At 44.1% G+C, this 16,595-nt stretch overlaps 1 protein-coding gene across 2 annotated transcripts in view; it reads left to right on the top strand.

Annotated features, from left to right (window-relative positions):
* The first annotated feature begins 10,842 nt into the window (after positions 1 to 10,842).
* The window catches only part of ENKUR (enkurin, TRPC channel interacting protein), a 79,446-nt gene continuing 73,693 nt past the window's right edge, over positions 10,843 to 16,595 (top strand). Inside the window, exons 1-2 of one of the 2 annotated variants that reach the window (XM_045399704.3) lie at positions 10,843 to 10,938; positions 12,189 to 12,444. In XM_045399704.3, the coding sequence (XP_045255639.1) occupies positions 12,194 to 12,444 (251 nt within the window). In that variant the 5' untranslated portion in view covers positions 10,843 to 10,938; positions 12,189 to 12,193. Of the gene's footprint in view, positions 10,939 to 11,247; positions 11,374 to 12,188; positions 12,445 to 16,595 lie in introns of those variants that run through there. The other variant, XM_045399705.3, reaches the window with a different exon arrangement.

Genomic DNA, 16,595 nt, shown 5'->3' with positions numbered 1-16,595 from the left:
ATCTGATTCTCTACACATAATACACACAAATATTTATACAATACATGATCATATGTATGTACACACACAATTACACACACACATGATTACACACACACGATTACACACACACACTTTTGGACCTGACCCCAACTACCGTTTCGTAGCAAAGAGCCTATAGTGGTTTCCTTCCATAGTCCTTTTGCTTTCTTGCTTTCTTACCCAGAAATTTACTTATTGAAAGAGAACTCAGATATTTGAGGATGAGAAATATAACAGCATGCACCAAATATTGCCATTCTGTAGGTAACTTCCCATGAGTTGTGTCTCACATGGATGATAGCTTACTTGGATATGCCCAAAATTTCCAGGGTCAATGGAAGTCACCACCCCATTGTCAAAGATCTCACCTTCCCCACTCCAACCCCCTCCCCCAAACCCTATTTAAAGCAAATAATCAAACAGGTAATTTAGGAGACTAGTATGGTTTTCTACAATTACAGGAAGACATTTGGCTGTGTGCCTTCCTTAGCTTGACAGATGTTACTGGCTTCAGGGAGGAAATTATTCCATGGAAAGAAATGACTAATGTATCTACTTTAGATATTAGGATGTCACATTAATATAGATAAATATACTTTAGAAAAAAATAAACTAAAAAGAATCTATTATAGCCATAGTGGGCATTAGTAACAGGACACAGAAAGCAACAACAGAATGAAGTGTTTCTCGGTTGCAGTGGGGAGTTTTTTATGTAGCGTTTACCTTAAAATCTCTTAAGGGATGAATAAATTAACTGGAAGGACCTAGGTGGCATGTATAGTCATGATCCTAGTGTCTTGGATGGGCAGAGCATGTAACTCATACCCTATAGAATAGAATGGTGACCAAACAGACCTAATTCATTTTGGATCTTTACACTGACTCATTTGGATTAATGTAAAGATGCACTGATATATTTCCCCCTAAAAGGTTGCACCATGTCGAATACTTACAGCTTAAGGCTATTTTGATTCAGAATAAGTGGTAAGTAATTCATGCATTTGATTTTCTCATAGCTGCCACTATTTTATTCTCATAGGATTGCTTAATTTAAGAAAATTCTAGACTCTCGAGCATTACCTCCAGAGAAGTTGTTATAAATTCAAAACTAAAACATTATTCCTCAAGAAGAATTACAGGATCTTAAGGCAAATTTTCAGGCAGACCTTGACTATTAGGGTTTTCCTTCTTCTTATCTTCCTCTTCCTCCTTTTTTTTTTTTTTTTTGAGACAGAGTCTTGCTCTGTCACCCAGGCTGGAGTACAGGGGCACTATGTCAGCTCACTACTATAGTCTATGCCTCCCAGGTTCAAGCAATTCTCCTATCTTAGCCTCCCGAGTAGCTGGGATTACAGGCGTTCTCCACCACACCCGGCTAATTTTTGTATTTTTAGTAGAGACAGGGTTTCACCATGTTGGTTGGCCAGGCTGGTCTCAAACTCCTAACCTCAAGTGATCTTCCTACCTCAGCCTCCCAAAGTGCTGGGATGATTGATGTGAGTCACTGAGCCTGGCCTCCTCCTTCTTTATAAACAAGGAATTTTTTAAACTAAGTCTATCTAATGCCAAAAAGGCAAGAATTGATATAACACAGTTGTTGTTTTGTTTGTTTGTTTTTTAGCACATTCTGTTTCTCTGGTTAAAAACATTGTAAGCCTGACATTCCCCTAGGATTTCTTAAAATTATTTCATTAAAAAATCACAGTAACATATAGTTGTGAGTGAGGCACCCTTATAAGATTAATTTCAGTATCCAGCTGCTCAGATACTTAATGTCATTTTATTCATTCTATTGTTGACACCGCATATTAGAAAGGAAAAGAAAAATGGAATTTCAGTGTAACGAGATTGAGAATATTATTACCTTATCAACATTATACAACATGAAATATTTTTAGGAACCTAATGGAGTTTATTGTGAGCTTGTCCTAAGCACCATGTGGTGCATATTTTTCAAATAATGAAAGACCTGCAGAAACCCCATAATGGCTTATTTTTGTCAGTGGGCCATGAATCCACTTAGTTATACACAGGTTTTTGCCAGGAATTTTAATCTCCTTAATGTGATCCACAAGGTGTGACCAATTGTCACATTCATCATGAAGAACAAGAGCATACTTATAGTTTGTTAAAGCCAAGCAAAATTCTTAGGGTTAAATGTCAGTAAACCGTGTCTCTACATGGCCTCAAGTGAAGCCAAGATATAGCCAATGTTCTGTTCTTATGTCCAAGACAGAGAGCCAAATCAGATCAGTATCAAATCCATTCAAATCTATTTTGCTTGGAAGTACCACATTTTAGCTGCCTATCTTGGTCTTCGTTCTACCCGGTGCTGCAAAGAGGTATCCGTATTCTTAAAGCGCAGCTTCCATTCTATCTCAGATCCTTACTCAACTGATACAGAGAAAAATCCATAAAGGAATGAGGAAAAAGTATGTATGAGAGATAAATACTTGGAGTTACCCGGTTCTTTCCTAAGGTAATAGATGTCTCTCTGTATTTCCAAAAAAGCCTCAGGAAAAAAAGGAAAAAACAATATTGCTAAATGTTTACTACAGTGCTGCCATTCTCTGATTTTGATAATAAAAATGGCAAGATCATTCTAGATGAGCAGATTAGATCTGTTTTTTTACCTATTCACAAAATACAAAGTCTGTCTGCTTAGTGGCAACGTCCCCTTTGTGTCCCGCACTGAGTGGAAAGGCTTGTTTCAGAGACAACATGGCTAGTTTCCTGGTTACATGGTCTGAAGACAGTTATGGCTTGCGAATATTCCCATTCAATCATCAATTGGCTACTGTAATTGGAAAAAGTAGTCTGGGCCTTGGATTTATTGGAGGTTTGACTACTCTCTGGAGGCTTTATAACATTTTTTTAGCATGTAATGAATAACACTGTGAGGTTAGAGATTTAGTTCAGCTCAAGATTTACCTGACTTTTGGTCTTAAAGCTGTTTTTTGTTAAAAGCCATTCTGGTTTTAAAACCAAAATGACCTCCTTGGCCATCCCTGTGTTTTCAGCAAGTAGACCTAAAATCCGACAATTTGATATGAATAATTTACAATTATCTCCATTTCCCAACAGCCAAGCAAAAGCCTCACAGAGTATGTCATCTTTCAATAAAACTGCCTATAAGTACATATATAAGTAAGGAACTGATCGAAAAGAGATACAGATCATTCGAAAACTAAAAAGCACACTTAGAAGAAGAGATAAGGATATTAAGACGTAGCCTCAACATGCAATAAAGCCCAAATATTCATGGGAGACTGTTTCACAGTCCTTTATTTCTCGTGTGGAATTGTCACGCAATGTTAGAGACAAACACCTCGTAGGCAAATCTCTTATCAAGTGGGTGAATACAATTTACCACACTACTAACCTCTGCTGAAATAACTTTGGAGAAATACCACTGAAGTATTTCTTTCCATTTTTTGGTAGTCACAGAAGTGCTTCTGTATATTAAGCAAAATTCTATCTGTAATTTCCAAATCAAACTCAGTTTTCTCCTCTTCCCCGGGCTACCATTCAACCACTGGGCAGGATGGTAACTCTCAAAGGCCCCTCCCAAGGGGTCTCTGCTTAAAGACCTATATCCCCAGCTCATTTATGCATTTGTTCATTCATTCAACATTTCTTGAATATCTATTATATACTAGGTATTGGGGCCATAAAACAAACAAGGCATAATTCCTGCCATCAAGGAGCTAACAGGTGAAGATTAACACATGAAAAGAAATTAACCATAGAGTATGGTACATGCTTCCACAGAAGTTGGTCAGGCTTTTTGATGGCAGAATAGGGACTTAAGGAGGTGACCAGAGAAACTTCTAAGAAAGGAAGACACTTGAGATGAATTTTAATGATCAAGTGGAAGTTAACTAGGTGATTAATAATAAAAGCAAAAATGATCACATTTTTCTTGTGCAGTCACTGAGCTCCTTATAGACATAATCTCACTGCAGCCTCCACCTCCCAGGCTCAAGCGATCCTCCCACCTCAGCCTCTTGGGTAGCTGGGACCACAGGTGTATGCCACCACAGCCAGGTAATTTTTCATTTTTTGTAAAGACAGGATCTCCCTATGTTGCCCAGGCTGGTCTCAAACTCCTGGGCTCAAGCAATCCTCCTGCCTCGGCCTCTCAAAGTGGTGGGATTACAGGCCACTGTGCCCAGCCTTCTTGAAAGATCTTGAACAGTACAGGAGAAACTTGAGGATATTTATATGCTAAGGCTCTAGTTTATTTATCTTTGATTTTCTTTGAGACCTGGTGTTGCCAGTTTGACCATTCCATTGAACAGGGGACTAAACAGCAGTTAGTGACAGGTAGTCACTACTCAGTAGGTTTCACCACTCATTAGCTGGTGAAAGTAAGACTTAACGAGCAGGCACAGAAACTGTCATTCACCTGTTGACGTCTAGTCCTGCTCTCTGATCCTGGACACTCTGGTAGGCACCTCGCACCAAAAATGCACATCAAAATGCACACTGCAATGGAGTGCCACCATATTTTAAAGACAGGACAACAGGGTCCTACATGCAGTATGAAAGGGGGGATGTAGGGGCCTCAGGAAACACGGGGCTCTATGGGAGTATTGTCTTTGACTTGCTGCATTCTTAAACCTTGTTCCAGCTGGGGTGGTGGGAAGCACACTCTTTCCAGCCAAACTCATCCCTTGAAAGCTACCATTCCACCAGGGAAATTTTTACTTCCACCATCTCTTATGCTAATGAACATACCCTTCGTGGGGTAGATTTCAGTAACAATATTTGAAGTGCTAAGTAACTCCCTCCTAAGTGTGGATCCCTAATTAGGATGTTTCAAATGCTAACTAACAACTCTTGGAATGTGGATGCCTGATTAGGGTACTTCAAATACCTCCTCCTTCTTCCCTCCTCCTAGGGTGTCGATTGCACCAAAGTATTTTAAAGTAAATCAGCACAGAGATGATGTCATCCCTACACAGGGCTTGCTAGTGAAAACAAGAGAAAAAAGTGTCCCTTTATGTGTGTGAGACACTCGTCACGAGGACGAGTAGAGACAAGCTTGGTGTGATGTGGCCCCAGTCGTTTCCTCTTCCTGAATGGGTGCGCAGATAATGAGTTAGTAAAGCATGAGTATCTGTCTGTATCCCTTCGTCTGAAAACCCACATGACACATGCTGGCTCTACCAACACCACCATTATCCCTCATGACTTTTCCATAGCTGAGCAGTGCTGACGTAGAGGATTCAAGGCGCAGACAGGCTGCCACCCTGAAAAAATGAGAGCACTACCCGAAAAAAAGGCCCTGGGTGGTATCATGATTTTGTGTGGCTGGGCTTGAGATAGATGGCACATTCCCTGGGCTCTGCTTGGGAAAAGGGACTTATTCTGGGCTACAGAGAAGACCCTGGCACGCTGGGCAAGCTGACCGAGCCAGGATGCCTTCCCCTGAGCGAGATGTGGCCTGTCTGTATTTCGTTTAAGTGTGACACCTTCAACTCAACATCGCACTTCGGGGATAGTACAGAATCACCGAGGACCCTTAGGTGCCCCATAAAAGCTCTGGACTGAATACACAGAAAAAAAAAAAACATGAAGAGCACATACACATATACATACTTTTGTACATAATTTCAGGAGGATTATGAACTCCCTCATCCCTTTCTAAAATATGTTTTTCTGGAAATAAAATCTCGATCTGTTGCCCAGGCTGGAGTGCAGTGATGCAATCTTGGCTCACTGCAACCTCTGCCTATGGGTTCAAGTGATTCTCCTGCCTTGACCTCCAGAATAGCTGGTACTACAGGTGCTCGCCACCATGCCCGGCTAATTTTTGTATTTTTGTTAGTAGAGACAGGGTTTTACCATGTTGGCCAGAGTGGTCTTGAACTCCCGACCTCAAGTGATCCACCCGCTTCAGCCTCCCAAAGTGCTGGGATTACAGGCATGAGCCACCATGCCCAGTGCTTTCTGAAATATTATGTCTTTCAGTGCAATCTAAAATTATTTTCTTTGAGGGCAAAATATTGCAATAAAGTAAATACATTTTTCATAATGTCAATTCATTTCAAATTGGGTTTTAGCTTAAAATAAAGAATTTTCTGGCCTTGGGAATGTGCAACAGTGGCCTAAATGGTCCTGATTTCCTTTTACTGAACCAAACTTGGGTCCACGCACTGGGCTCTGCAAAGCCGATACTGACATCAGGATTGCAGCAAGAGAAAGTGGGAGATTTATTGCAGGACACCAAGGAAGGAGAATTGACAGCACGTGGTTAAGATGTGAATTCCCTGACAGCTTACAGGTAAGGGACTTCAAAGGTAGAGAGGCAGTGGTGACAAGCAAAGCCATAAATTAATACATGAAGGTGACATATTGGTTTGACCTAAAAAGGGGGAACATCTCAAAATAGGTATCTAGGGGTAATAGGTAGATTCGAAGATATTTTATTGTATTTTATTGTATTATATTTTGAGACAAGTTTGGCTCTTTGTGCCCTGTCTGGAGTACAGTGATGTGATCTTGGCTCACTGCAACCTCTGCCTCCTGGGTTCAAGTGAGTCTCCTGCCTCAGCTTCCTGAGTAGCTAGGATAACAAAAGCATGCCACCACTCCTGGCTGCTTTTGTATTTTTAGTAGAAACGGGGTTTCACCCTGTTGGCCAGGTTGGTCTCAAACACCTGACCTCAGGTGATCCGCCCACCTTGGCCTCCCAAAGTGCTGGGATTACAGGGATGAGCCCATCACGCCCAGCCAGGTTCGAAGATTTTCTGATTTGAGATTGGTTAAGGAGCTGAAGCTTTCTCTAAAATTTTGAGGCCAGCAGAAAAGAATGTTAGCTCTGGCTCATGGGTGTGACCTCCTCCAGGACCCCTAGGAAGAAATTTAGAACAACGAATGGTGGTCAGAGTTCAGTCCTCAGCTTCCGTTTCTCTGAGGTCTACGTTCTAGCAGATGGTATTTTCCATTCGGTGGCGTCTGGGTTTCTGAAAAACAGCTCAGGGACATATGTTAAGATGTCATCTTTAGCTTCTATAGTTTTTACAGTCACAAAACATTTTGTGACTCTAACTTCCTTGGGGATTGTTTTAAGCTATTCACTTTTTAAATGTTTTGTATTGTTTTTTTCATGATGTTTTCTGACAGAGGGTTGATATAATCTTTTTTAAAATTTTAAGTTCCCGGGTACATGTGCAGGATGTTCAGATTGACATCCTCAGCAAACCTTCTCCATTATCAAGTTGCTCATCTACTTCTCAAGGCTAGCTAGTTTCCTGGAACTTCCCTTGAATGAACTCAAAATTTTTCTTTCTTTCCTGGAACTTCACTTGAATGAACTCAACATTTTTCTTTCTTTCCATGCTTGGGAAGATTGTTGGGGTGACTGGCAGGCCCCTATAGGGGATTCCCTGCTCTGTCTAACCTTGTTCCTGGTAATGTTTGGCTAAGGTTGTTGCTGCCTGGCAGGGATGTTAAGGAATAGATTCCTATATAGGGCGGGGGGATGGGAGAAAATGCCCTGCACATGGGCCTTTCAACTCTAAGAATCTATGAGCTTCCACTTTCAGGCGCTCTTACGACCCCAGGGAAGGAGCGTGCTAGAGAATCTTCCGGAGTCATGGAGAATATGAGTCCATCTCCCTACGGGTGGGTCAAAGGTTCTCTGAGGGTTAGGTCTGTACATTAGGATCAATTCCAACATCAAGTTCAGTAGCCTCTTCCTGTGGAGAGTAGAGTAGGGACTTGGGGATGGAACTCAAGGGCAGAGAGAGCAGAACATGGGCCTAGGGATCAGACGTCTTCCAGGTCTAAGAAGACACAGATGCAAAATTAGGGGCAGTTGAGATTTCAAGCAGAAGTACGGTTTTCCCGTGGAATTTCTTTCTTCCTTACTACCTGTATTAATCTGTTTCTATGTTACTATAAAGAAATATCTGAGATGGGGTCATTTATAAAGGAAAGAGGTTGAATTGACTCACAGTTCTGCAGGCTGCACGGGAAGCATAGCGGCTTCTGCTTCTGGGAAGGCCGCAGGAAGCTTCCAAAAATGGCGGAAGGCAAAGGAGGAGTAAGTGTCCTACATGAAAGGAGCAGGAGTGAGAGAGGTGGGAGGGGCCACACACTTTAAGATCACCAAATCTCACGAGAACTCACTCACAGTTGCAAGGACAGTACCAAGGGGATGGTGCTAAAGCATTCACGAGAAATTCACCCCATGAACCAGTCACCTCCCACCAGGCCCCACCTCCAACACTGAGGATTACAATTCAGCATGAGATTTGGGTGGGGACACAGATGCAAACCATATCACCACCTCCTATACGAATCACCACCTCCTATACAAATCCCCAGCCCCAGACAGAGAGGAAGTCAGTGTAAAACGATTCTTATTTGAAGAATGAAAGGGCCAGGTGAGGTGGCTAACGGCTGTAATCCCAGCACTTTGGGAGGCCGAGGCGGATGGATCACCAAGGCCAACATGGTAAAAACCCCATCTCTACTAAAAATACAAAAATTAGCCAGGTATGGTGACAGCTGCCTGTAATCCCAGCTACTTGGGAGGCTGAGGCATGAGAATTGCTTGAACTCAGGAGGCAGAAGTTGCTGTGAGCCATGATTGCACCACTGCACTCCAGCCTGGGTGACAGAGTGAGACACTGTCTCCAAAAGTAAAATAAAATAAAATAAAATAAATCAAATATAATGGTAGCCTTCAGTGATTAAAAAAAAAAATCCCTTCTTTGCTTGGAGCTCTGTTTCTTTGGTCACCCGCTCTTTATCCTGGCAAAATTTTACCCTTCCCTCCTTCTATGGGAGATAGGAGAGGTTGCAACCAGTTATCTGGGCCGCTCCTTCTATTTCTCTCCCCATGGCAGCCTAGTCTGGTCCCCATAGCCTAGTCTAGTCCCTGTAGCCTCCTGGCTGAACTACAATAAGAATCTCTTAACCATTCTCTGCCTCTGTTTCTCCTTCCCACTGAGTTTCCATCATGCCATTCCATCTTGCCCTGTGAATCAACACCTCAATCTGAAATTCAAGAGCAATGACAGGTGCAGTGGCTCACGCCTGCCATCCCAGCACTTTGGGAGGCTGTGGCAGGAGGATCTCTTGAACCCAGGAGTTCGAGACCAGCCTAGGCAACATAGGGAGACACCTATCTCTACAAAAATAAAAAATAAAATCCAAAAAAAATAAAGTGCTCTTAACTGCAAGTACTGATTTTCAGTGCAATCTAAAATTATTTTATTAAGCTGTTTCGAACATGAGCAAGTTCATATAGAAGGAGCCAGGTAAATGACAAGCAGGAATTTCTTTATTTGAAAACATTGAGTGATTCTCCCCTTGCCACCACAGGTCTGCCATTGGTGATTCATATGTTCTCATTTCAGCCACGTTCTCTTTTGGACGAGGCTTTGTGGTCTACAGGAGTGGAGTCTATGTCTTCTACCCCTTTTGAATCCTCCACTTCATTTCTTATAAAGCTGAGCACTGAGACAGGTACTTTATAAAATCTTATTGACACGCACACAGTGGCTGAGGAAATCAGCTACTTTTTCAATGGCGGCATCCCCTTCAAACAATAATCAGTGTTCTTGAAGGCCGGTGACAAGACCACTCCAACCACCAAATATATGGCAAGAATCTTTCTGGGAAGAGCAAACAGATTTTGAGGGGGCTTGAAGATGGAGAACACTCCAGAATTACAGACTTTGCTCTCAAACCATCTGCGCATGTCTGACCTATTGAGCCGGTATCACTTGCCCCTTGCAGAATGTGTCTGCCTTGTTCCACAATCTGCCCATGAACATTTAGTGAGTGTCTGTTATTGGCAGTTCCTGGTTAGGTAAAGTGGGAACAAAGATGGACATGGGAGAGCCCCGGTCCTCAAGTAATTCAAATCTGCTGGCAACTGAGTCACATCAGAGCAACTATGACACAATTTAATAATTGTCTACAGAGTGTGGTTTGGCACAAAGGGCTTCTCAATTGCCAGGGGGAACAGGAGAAAATCTCCAAGGGGAGAAATATTTGAATGGGGTTTTGATGCACAAGGAAGACCAAAGCAATACAGATTTGAGGGAGGAGCATTATAAGCACAGGGAATGACATGTGAAAACACAGGGGCCAGGCATGCTGGCTCACAGCTGTGATCTCAGTGCTGTGGGAGGCCGAGATGGGAGGATGGCTTGAAGTCAGGAGTTTGTGACCAGCCTGGGCAACATAGTGAGACCCCATGTCTACAAAAAATTTTTTTAAACACTTAGTTGGGCATGGTGAACGCACCTGTAGTTCCAGCTACTCGGGAGACTGAGGCAAGAGGATTTCTTGAGTCCAGGAGTTTGAGGTTGCAGTGAGCTGTGTGATGACACCACTGCACTCCAGCCTGGGCAACAGAGTAAGACAATGACTCAAAAAAAAAAAAAAAAAAAAAAAAGGCTGGGTGCCGTGGCTCACTCCTGTAATCCCAGCACTTTGGGAGGCTGAGGCAGGCAAATCACGAGGTCAGGAGATTGAGACCATCCTGGCCAACATGGTGAAACCCCATCTCTACTAAAATACAAAAACATTAGCCGGGAGTGGTGGTGCACACCTGTAGTCCCAGCTGCTTGGGAGGCTGAGGCAGGAGAATAGCTTGAACCCGGGAGGTAGAGGTTGCAGTAAGCTGAGACTATGCCATTACACTCCAGCCTGGGCGATAGAGCAAGACTCCATCTCAAAAAAAAAGAGCACAGAGGAGTGGGAAGCAAGTGCCTCTGGTGCAGGGGTGGAGCATATGGTGGGAAGGGGAGGGAGGTGATGTGCAGGGGGATTTCCTCTCCTGGCCCTGCCTTTCCTGTCAATTTCGGGCAGCCCAGGTGACCAGGCCCTCTTCCACCACTGTGTGAGTCACCACCTGTCTCCTCCACCCAGGTCTGAGTGTGGCCGATCAAGGTACGTGCTGTTACTAACATGTTCCTCCGAACACAGCGTCAACAATTAGTAATGAATGAGGCCAGACCCCCTGTGTCACCGGCTGCCGGAAAGCCAGCTCCAGAGGTGCCATCAGCCCCAGCTCACGGCCAGGGCTTCCTTCCCAGCCATGCCTGCAGACAGGCTCCTGCTCCAGGAAATAGGACCACATTCTTAGGAGGGACATGCGGAGGGGAAAAACAGAAAGAAAAACTGCAGGAGGAGGCTGACCTAAGGCTGCCCAGACAGGGAGTGGCTGTGAAAAAGTCCAAGGTTTTCCTCAAACATTCCACAACGGTCTATAGACACTGAAAAAGCAGTGAGAGAGAAAAAGCCTTGAGAGAGAAACACAGGTGGAAAAGTGATAAGACAGCAACAAGTCCCACTTGCTCAAGAAGAGAAGGATTAGGCTTATAGGTAAGCAAGGAAGGAGTCGCTCCAAACAATGTCATGCGTGGGGTTCCAGGGAAATTTCTGTACAAAACCACATTAAACGTGAAGTCATCAAGCTGTTAGAAATGCCGAGATCCTGCTTTTAGACTGTGTAAAGTGACTAGTAAACGGCAGTTAGCTAGTAGTCGTTATCGTTATGTTATTTCTCTGTGCAAATACCCCCAAGAGACTCAGCCGGTTGCACACTTTCGCAGTCTGACTCAGCAAATATGTACTGGGTGCCTTCCATGTGCCAGTAACTATCCTACTTATAATGACCATAGCAGTGAATCGCTGGGGTTTCTAACGCACCCATTGATGACGCATGGGTCACGCCTCAGACTAACTTATCAGACTGAAGAGACAGAGACGAAGGGAGAGAAGAACGTGCAGGCCTAGGTTTGGGGAAGGTGGGAAGTGCCTCTAGCTGCTGGAAGTTACCCACTACTGGGATGTCAGGTGGAGAAGGGCAGCCTGTAGGTTGGAGAGAGGAGAAGAAAGGGGTTGTTGGAAAATCTGAAGAGAAACATGTTGATTTTTCCCATTTTTGTTTGAGACTGGGTTTAGCCATAGCCAGCGTTTGGAAAACCACCTAGCTGCTCTGGTTATCCTGCCCAAAGGAAAAGTCACCCAAAGTTTGTAGATCACCGAAGTTTTTTCCTTTTTTTCCTGAAAATAGAAATGTCGGGGGTGGGGGGAGAACAGTAGGCTCAGGCAATGAGGAGCAGAAGGAGGGAGAGATTCAGTTTGTGTTGGGAGGTTCCACCTTGCCATCTGTGCACTGTTACTCCTCCTTCCAGAGCCCATGAAGCAAAATGGAACAGAAGGAGCTACACCCAACAGAGCAGGTGGCTGGAGGAGCGGCACAGGAAAGCCTGGGAGAAAGCTGATTTTCTATTCGGATGTGTCTGGCAGCATCAACCATACAGCTGCAAACCAGGATCGATTTCAGAGCTCACGGCCTGGCCACACGTGTCAGACACCTATGAACTTCTCATGGAGACTGTTCACCAAGAAGCATGAAGACAGCGCAGGTGACTGGAGGTGGCTCCCCAGGTAATACTGACATTCTTGTGCTCACAGGTTTTGCATCTGGGCAGCCAGCTTAATAGCGGGCCTTCGAGACATCCTTGTCTCATCTAAAGAAACATGAGGGCCAGGCGTGGTGGCTCATGCTTATAGTCCCAACACTTTGGGAGGCTGAGGCGGGAGGTTCACTTAGGGTCAGAAGTTCAAGATCAGCCTGGGAAACATGGTGAGACGTTGTTTCTACAAAAAAAAAAGTGTTTTTAATTAGCTGGACATAGTGGCACACACCTGTAGTCCTAGCTACTCAGGAGGCAGAGGCAGGAGGATAGCTTGAGCCTAGGAGTTCAAGGCTGCAGTCAGCTATGATTGTGCCACTGCACTCAAGCCTGGGCAACAGAGTGAGACCCTTTCTCTAAAAAAAAAAAAATGCGGGTTTTCTATCATCTTTCCCTATGCACTGCTTGTGTGGGGTTTACCCTGCCAACAGAGTGAACTCTCTAGCATTCAGTTTAGGTTCAAGCACCATTCAAACTTTATAATTGAAGATGACAGAAACTGGAAAAGTTCCCTCTGGGAAAATGGCATCGTCTTTTTGGTGTATTTATGCTTATGTGGAGAGTATGTGGGGAGAGGATAATGTACTTCTTCAGTTTATTTGTAACTAAGGGACTTTCAAGTATTGTTTTTCTTCAGTAGACTTTATTTGTGAGGATGAGAACTGTGTTTCCTGCTGCGGATCTATTTGAGAAATTAGAGCAGTGTGGATCAATTTCTGGTCGCGGTATTCTTTGGCTCCCTGTTGGAGTGTGTGTTATGAGAATGGAGACCAGCATTCCTCCTCCGGAGCCTGTTCCAGCCCAGCCAAATTCCCCGGGAGCCTGGCACCCGGTCTGCTTACACAACACATTTTTAGAGTCTGAGTCATCCTCGGGTTTTCTTCTTGGTATCACATTGAATTCAACTCCACAGCATCCCATTACCTTGGCCTCTCCTTGTACAGACAGGTCGGCTTCACAGGCTTCCCAAGCACCCCGCCTTCAGGAAGCAGAGAAATCCAGGCAGATAAAAGGGTTGCATATATTAGACACCCACTCACCTGGGACAACCAGGGATTAGGAACAGCGATTATCATTCCCAACCCCAGAGAACGCACACAAGGCTGCCCGAGGCAACATGGTGAACCAACTCCAATTCATCCAGGAGGTTTTAGCCTCTCCTTATGTCAACACCAGCTGGCATAGTCTTCTATCCCCACTAAAATGTAATTTCTTTCCTTCTTTTTTTTTAGAGACTGGTCTTGCACTGTCACCCAGGCTGGAGTGCAGTGGCACCATGATAGCTCACTGCAGCTTCAAACTCCTGGGTTGTTCAAGCAATTTTCCCACCTTGGCCTCCCAAAGCTCTGGGATTACAGGCGTGAGCCACCATGCCTGGCCCTAAAATGTAATTTCATGCAACAAGTGCTTGCTAGCTTTTTTTTTTGGAGTGGGGAGGGCCCAGTGGGAGTAGCAGGCACTGGTCTGTGTGCTGGCACTATGGTAATGAATGAAATAGGTGGGTGGGTCTGCTCCCTCATGGAGGTATTGAAAGCTGCCTTGATGTTTGTTATTTTTACCATATGAATTTTTTCTTTATGCTATATACAGATCTCCGTACATAGTATAATACTATACTAAGAAAATTAGGACAAGGTTGGGCGTGGTGGCTCATGCCTGTAATCCTAGCACTTTGGGAGGCTGAGGTGGGCGAACCACCTGAGGTCAGGAGTTGGAGACTAGCCTGGCAGACATGGTGAAACCCTGTCTCTACTAAAAATACAGAAATTAGCCAGGTGTGGGGGCGGGTGCCTGTAATCCCAGATACTCGGGAGGCTGAGGCAGGAGAATCTTGAACCCGGGAGGCGGAGGTTGCAGTGACCAGAGATTGTGCCACTGCACTCCAGCCTGGGTGACTAAGCGAGACTGCTTCTCAAAAAAAAAAAAAAAAAAAAAAAAAAAAAGAGAAAGAAAGAAAGAAAAAAGAAAATTAAGACAAAACAAACATCAATGAAGCATCCTCTTAAACAGAAAATTAGACTACAAAGGGGGAAACTACGATCTGAAGGTTGCGCCAGTGCGGAGGGAAGTGGGCATCTGGTTCTTGGAGCAATGGGTTTGTATCTGAGTTTCAGGTGGGCCCTAGGTCTCCCCCTCCTTACTTTTTTTTTTCTTTTTAAGATGGAGTCTCACTCTGTCACCCAGGTTGGAGTGCAGTGGCACAATTTCAGCTCACTGCAACCTCCACCTCCTGTGTTCAAGTGATTCTCCTGCCTCAGCCTCCCGAGTAGCTGGGACTACAGGCATGAGCCACTATATCCGGCTAATTTTTGTATTGTTCATAGAGACAGGGTTTCTGTTGGCCAGGCTGGTCTCGAACTCCTGACCTCAGGTGATCAGCTCACCTCGGCCTCCCAAAGTGCTGGGATTACAGGCATGAGCCACTGCACCCAGCCTCCCCCTTCTTACTAATTGGCCAGCTATAGGTCTCTCTTGTTGGCTATCTCTGTGTCATTTCTAATCAGTATGGGATAGATCAAGGGTGAGAACCAATTTTGCTCTGTTTAAAATTGAATGAGGCTGGACCCAATGACTCATGCCTGTAATTCCAGTGCTTTGACAGTCCAAGGCAGAAGGATCACTTGAGGCCAGGAATTTGACACCAGTTTGAGAAACATAGCGAGACCCCCATATCTACAAAAAACAGAAAATTTAGTGAGCATGGTGGTGCATGCCTGTAGCCCCAGCTACTCGGGTGGCTGAGGCAGGAGGATCACTTGAACCCAAGAGTTCAAAGCTGCAGTGAGCTGAGATCATACCACTATACATGGGTGATAGAGTTAGACTCTGTGCCACACCAAGCCAAAACGACAACAACAGAAACATCAAAAATTAAGCGACAGAGGACACGTAGAGGGAGGAAGGTGACAATAGCCATAAGACCTTCCTGAACCAGGAAGGAAACAGATTACTCGTGGACTCTGGGCATAAAGTGTTTCAACTGACAGGGGCTTCCTTCCTGCCACCCTCACCTCAGTCCACTCTTGGGGTTTGGCGTTACTGAGGCTGAGAAAACAGAAGAGAGGCTTTTGTGATGTAACTTAAGACACTGTTTTATCATGATTTTATATATATATATATAAAATTACTTTTGCACCACCATGCCTACATATTTATATATGTAAATACTAGGTAAAGTTTGCATTGTGAGATTTCCAGTGATCTGAAATAAATATCTAACTGCCCCTTCTCCAAGATTCCCTGGGCAGGGTCACTCAAACACAGGTGCAGGTTGCCTCTTAGACAAAAATGCTGGTCAAGAGGGCAAGAGGAATGGGGCACTAAAATTCAGCTACCAACACTATTGAGAGACAATGCCCTTTTCTGTATGTGCTTGATTGTTGAGTAAGGCCATTTCCTTACCCCACAGAGGTAGTGGTACAAGGGTGATAATTTTGACATGGCAGACTTAGCAGCAATAGCCTGATACTGACTTTTCCAGAATCTAGGAGTCTAGAAGCATTATGGAGCCAATTCATTCATTCGATAAAATGTTATTGTTTTTCAATAATGGGTCACCAAGCTAATACTAGTGTCCTTAATCTCCCCAACATTCATAGAAAAGAACTGAAGAGCGATTTAAAGGCATTGTGTGTACGTGTGTGTGTGTGTACCACAAGTGCAGAGGGTTGAGCTGATTACATATCTCAGTCCCTCACAGAGTGTTAGCTGTAAACCACACAAGGCATCACTGTGTTTTGATTTCTTCTATCTCATTACTTCACTCCCATTCCCCTTCCCTTTCCAGGCAGCCATTTTGATGACTTTAGTTTGTATCTTTGTGGATGTATACCATCTTGCAAAAATATGTGTTACTTTGGACAAATCAATTCTAAATTTATATACATTATGTATTATATGTCTCATTTTCTTTTTATTTTTTCTCACCAACTGCTATTAGTTGAGTCTTTAGAGGGGGAGGGATTTATTTCCAAGTAAAATGTGTCTTTCTGACCTTGGAGAAGAATGCTTTGACAGCAACTTTGATCTGGAGAGAGAGGAAACCAGTTCTGCTCCAGCTATGACACCTGTCCACAGACAGGTGCTCAGTGGGTATTGATTCCAGAACCTACCTGGATCACT

Source organism: Macaca fascicularis, chromosome 9 (assembly GCF_037993035.2).
Source record: "Macaca fascicularis isolate 582-1 chromosome 9, T2T-MFA8v1.1".
In the NCBI taxonomy this organism is placed as follows: Eukaryota; Metazoa; Chordata; class Mammalia; order Primates; family Cercopithecidae; genus Macaca; species Macaca fascicularis.
The sequence above is the reverse complement of the archived record's forward strand: the minus strand, read 5'-3'. Positions and strand labels throughout refer to the sequence as shown.